This window comes from Triturus cristatus, chromosome 6, assembly GCF_964204655.1.
Source record: "Triturus cristatus chromosome 6, aTriCri1.1, whole genome shotgun sequence".
Taxonomy (NCBI): Eukaryota; Metazoa; Chordata; class Amphibia; order Caudata; family Salamandridae; genus Triturus; species Triturus cristatus.
The window spans coordinates 482,842,541-482,847,630 of NC_140589.1; the positions used below are offsets into that span (position 1 = coordinate 482,842,541).

General features: G+C 44.6%; 1 protein-coding gene across 1 annotated transcript; it reads right to left on the reverse strand.

Moving 5' to 3' along the window:
* Positions 1-289: 289 nt before the first annotated feature.
* LOC146817315 (uncharacterized) lies at positions 290-1,291 on the reverse strand. Its single transcript, XM_085609614.1, has one exon. It carries the CDS (start codon positions 1,289-1,291, stop codon positions 290-292), a length of 1,002 nt encoding a protein of 333 aa, XP_085465740.1.
* Positions 1,292-5,090: the final 3,799 nt, after the last annotated feature.

Sequence of the window (5,090 nt, forward strand, 5' to 3'; positions counted from 1 at the left end):
TGCAGTTTAGCACGTGTAACGTGTAAAATGGCAAATGCAATACATTCCACCCCTTGACCCTCGATTCACCCATCATATTCCATTGGTTTAAATACTATGGATCTGTGACGAAGAAGGGAGAAAAGATTAGGAATACATTGAATACAACAGCATAATGAAATAGAAACACCAATAATCACTACGATAACACCCAGGATATAACAAAGCTGTCCAAAATTAGGTAGCCACCCAAACAACCAATCCCACCATCCTTGATCAACATTTTGGGTAACCCCTTTCACTAAATCTTTTAAAGCATTAATGCATGGATAGATGTAGAATGATCAGATAAATTGAAACAACAGAGTCCATCAAAGTCCTCGCAACCGTGGTTGTGTTTCAACAACAAATAATCCACAGCTGCCCTATTCTGCAAAACAGCTTTTCTCATTCCTTGAACATCTAATAGCAAATCAGCTAAAGCGGCAGAAGTATGATTGAGATTCTTCGCAATTAAACAGGCAAGCTTAGCAATAGTTCTTGCATTATAAACGGACAGTCCTGGCAGTCCTACAATGGAAATAGCCAAACTAGTATACTCTGCCCTAGAAAGCAAGTCAATGTTAGAATCACAATCCTCAGATAATTGAACAGCAGCTCTCGGGGAGCGAATATGTGTGATAGACTGCATAGGAAAAAGCATAAGACTTAATCGTGATAAGGCACAAGGTCCTCCAGTTATATTAGCTGGTATGTAAGTGTATGAAATATTGCCACACGAAAAAAGCCAGCCCTTAGATAATTTCACATGGTTAACATGGCTAGCGGCTAATACTGTATGATTACAGACCATATGATTGATAACATTACTGCAAAAGCTATCATGTCGTGACTGACATAATGTTTGTTGATCAGTGGTCAATTGTGTGCTTTTCTCTAGTTTCAATTGGCCACACTTGCCAATTTTGCCAGGGTCACAAGTTAGTTGATAGCAAACATCTCCAGTAGTGATGTTGTAGGTAACAATACTTGTCATGTTCCTCCAGAGATAATCTGTAACCTCCGGGCAAAAACAACAGTACTCATAAAGACTCAGATGTGTTTGAACATCAGTTTCCTCCACTACCCCATCAAAGTTAGTTTGGTTGAAGATGTGCAGAAGCACACATGCAGGGGTAGGTACGGCAACAAGACAAGTGGATATCATATCAGCTGTACTCTGAAGATTTCTCATACAGAAGTGGGAAGTGTTCAGCACATTCTCGGCAAAGTAGGTCCAGATGTTATCTGGTTGCTGCAACAATGCTGTCATCCGACTCGAGCGGTTGATCCCCTCCGGACACGCCCAAACACAGACCACACAGCGCAAGCATCGCAGCGGCAAGCCATACTGTGATCTAGAAACAGAAAACAAACTGGTATAATCACTCTCGTAAATAAAATTTTTCAGCAGGTAAATTTTCCCACTTTTCCTGTCCGGGTCTCATGATGACAAGGATATTATCCTTTCCTTTAGCGATTAATTCTGCAGGTTCAGGAGATTTGTTTGGGGACTCTACCCATACTTTCGCCCCTGGGTTCTTTTCAGTAGATCCGAACCCGCCCTTTCTTGGCACAGTTAGAAGGGCTGGGGCCGTCCCCTTCATGACATTTCCTCCATAAATCGGCATGATGACCATTTGGGCAACTCGGTCACCGGGTTGCACAATCAGATACTTGTCTCCACTATTCAATAGAATAACTTTGATCTCCCCCTGGTAATCAGCATCGACCACCCCTCCCAAAACCTGGATGCCTTATAGGGCAAGCCCAGATCGAGGAGCGATCAGTCCGAAATGCTCTGGGAGAATTTGAACTCCAACTCCTTTCTCAATCAAGGTAATGTCTCGTGGTTGCAGTCGATAGAATTTCAGGGCATGTAAATCTAGACCAGCAGTCTCTGGTGTGGCACGATATGGAGCTAAAGCTCCGGGAGCTGTCTCCCAGTACAGAATCGTGTTTGTGGCCACATGGAGCTTGATCTGCAAAGCTGCGGTCAACATGCGCATCAAAGGAGTTTCTGCATTAGCAAGGGGTCGGTTGTTCAAAATTTGCAATGCATCAGACAAGTGATCCCTCCACCCCTTCAATGACCCATCAGACAACTTTTTCAACTGCTCTTTCAACAAACCATTCATTCTCTCAATCAAACCCGCTGCCTGTGGGTAGTAGAGTATATGATAGATCCACTCAATGGTATGCTGCACACAAAAATCTTGCACCATCTTTCCTTTAAAGTGTGACCCATTGTCACTCTGGACCTGCAAAGGAATTCCGTAATACAAAATCAACAAATTCAAAGTTTTCAGAGTGTTAGACTGGGTTGCTCTCTTGCATGGAAAGGCGATGAGATAGCCAGAATAGGTATCCACCACCGTGCAGGCATACTGACATCCTCGACTCATTGGCATTGGCCCGATGAAATCAATTTGCCATATTTGCCCTGGCAACTTCCCTCTAGCCGGCCTCTCACTACCTGTGGAACCGGTCTGTGTTGGGTATGCTGACAAACGGGACAGTGAATGATCGCAGTTTTAATCAAATCTAGGGGAATATGCATCCCTGTACTTTCTGCCCACCTGCTGGTGGCTCGCTCGCCCAAATGTCCGCTTTTCTGATGCGCCCATTTAGCCATGCCCACCAAGTCAGAATCCTGGGTCGCCACCTCAGCTTCACGAATCTTCGCTTCTCGGTCTGCAAAAGAATTGCACCAACGCTCTAGAGAGTCGGTCGGGCAATGAGCATCAACATGATAAACTCTGATTGTACTCTGGGACAACAATTCCCAAATCTCCTGCCACAACTCCTTTCCCCAAACCTCCCTATTGTGAATCATCCAATTATGAGCATGCCATGTGGGAAGCCAAGTGGCTAACCCATTGGCCGTAGATCATGAATCAGTATATATGTGACATGTACCAGGGAGCTCTTGCTTTAAAGCCTGGTAAACTGCGTACAATTCTGCAAACTGACTACTTCTTCCCTCTCCAGTAGTCAACAGCAACTTTTTGGTCACAGGATCGTATGACACCGCTTTCCAATGTCTCTTGGTCCCCACATATCTCGCTGAGCCATCTGTAAACCACACATGCTTTTTGTCCTCCGCGGACAACTCTGAGAAGGGCCCGCCCCATTTCACTGGGGACTCTCGCACTTTGGGTACATCTTGCAGCATTTCTGCATCTGCTACTGGAGTTTGCGCCACTTGCTCATGCAGCACTGCGGTAACTTTAGGACCCACTTGTGCCCTGTCTTGTATGTACCATTTCCACTTTATGATGCTAGCCTCCTGTGCATGCCCAATCCTTGTGTGTCTTGGGTGAGCTCATCACCCATTGCATGATAGGAATTTCAGGTCTCAAAAATACATTGTGCCCCAAGGTCAATTGCTCAGTATCCACCAGAGCCCAATAACATGCCAACAACTGCTTTTCAATCAATCAATCAGTCTTTATTCGATTTAAAAAACAATCATAAAAGACACAAACATAGTACCTAAAACATACATTTCAATAAATACATTAAAATACCTTATTAAAAAACCTTGTTAAAAAAACATTAAACACTTCATTGGACTGACATATAGTAAAAAAGATTTTGGAATTAAAATTGTCCCTAACACAGCATAAAAATAGGGGAAACCCAGACACAGAATTCATTAGAGGCCATCAAGGGTACGCTTAATTGATTTTCTCCGCAATGCCCATGCCCAGCCCAGATATTTTGCCAATGCGACAGAGACTAATGCCAAGGAGCTAGTGCGCAAAATGCGTAATGCTACAGCGCAGCTCCTTGTGCCGAGAGATTTACACATTGGAGTAAGCCAAACACGTCTAGGAATGGAAAATGCCGGGCAAACAAACAAAAAGTGAGGAGATGTTTCAATCGCAGCCCCACATGCAGGGCACTGCAGTTCCGAATTCCTAGCCCACCTTCCAGTCAAAGATCTAAGAGGCAAAGAACCAGCTCTGAACTGGAAGTAGAGTTTTCTGTCACCCACATTAGTCACCACATCCCAGTATTGTTCCAGGCTGGGGAATTCTTTGAACTCCAGAAAGTTCCCGGACATCCCTGAAGCTCTACTCAAAACCTGGGAATCAATTCTTTCCCAGTATGCTATTTTGAGAGAGCTTTTTGATGGAAACTGGGCAGTAGCTGGGTCAGACCACATCCCTTCCATACCCATGTCTTTTAAAGACTCATGCAAGTTCTTTAGCCACTCGATTTTATGAAAGACATCAGATTTTATAATGTCCTTGAGGCCATTGGCATAATGAGAAAGTTCCGGAGTAGTCCAAAGCCTCCGCCAGTATAAAACCGGACGGAGCCTTGCAATATCCTTGATGGACCTCCTGCCCAGATCATACCTAAGTGGGATCAGAGGGGTGCTCTGGGGAAGACCAGTTATACTACGTAGGAATTTGTGCTCCACACTTGTCAAAGTCGCTAGCTGTTCAAAACCCCAGAGCTCCGCCCCGTAGAGGACAGAGTTTAGGGCCTTTGCTTCATAAACTTGCAAAACCGGGCTTATTGGTTTAGTGAATGACCTGCTAAATTCCCTGCTCAGGGCACCAGTTATCTGCTTAAATCGCAGGGAGGCCATTTCAAGATGCCGGCGCCAATTATTACTATTTGAAATTTGCAATCCAAGATACGTAAAATTGGTTACTAATTCCAAGGGTTGCCCATTCATGAACACTCTTTTCCCTTGGAAGCTGCTGTGAGGGTTAAAGGCCATAGACTTCGTTTTTGCCACATTAACCTATAGACCATGGTCAAGGCAAAACTCATCAAACAGGCGAAGGGCTTTTTGCAGACCATTAGATGTTCTAGATACGATTAGCGTATCGTCTGCAAACAATAGTATGGGGATGGAAACACCAGCCAACCTAGGAGCGTCCGTATTAACAGAAAGCATGAGTTCAACTATCCCATTGATATAAAGTGAGAAGAGCGTGGGTGCCATAGTACAACCTTGCCTCACACCACGCTCAACCGGGAACTCTGATGTAACCTCTCCCGCCCCACCCCACTGAATCCTAGCATAGTTAGACTCGTGGAGACGCATCACC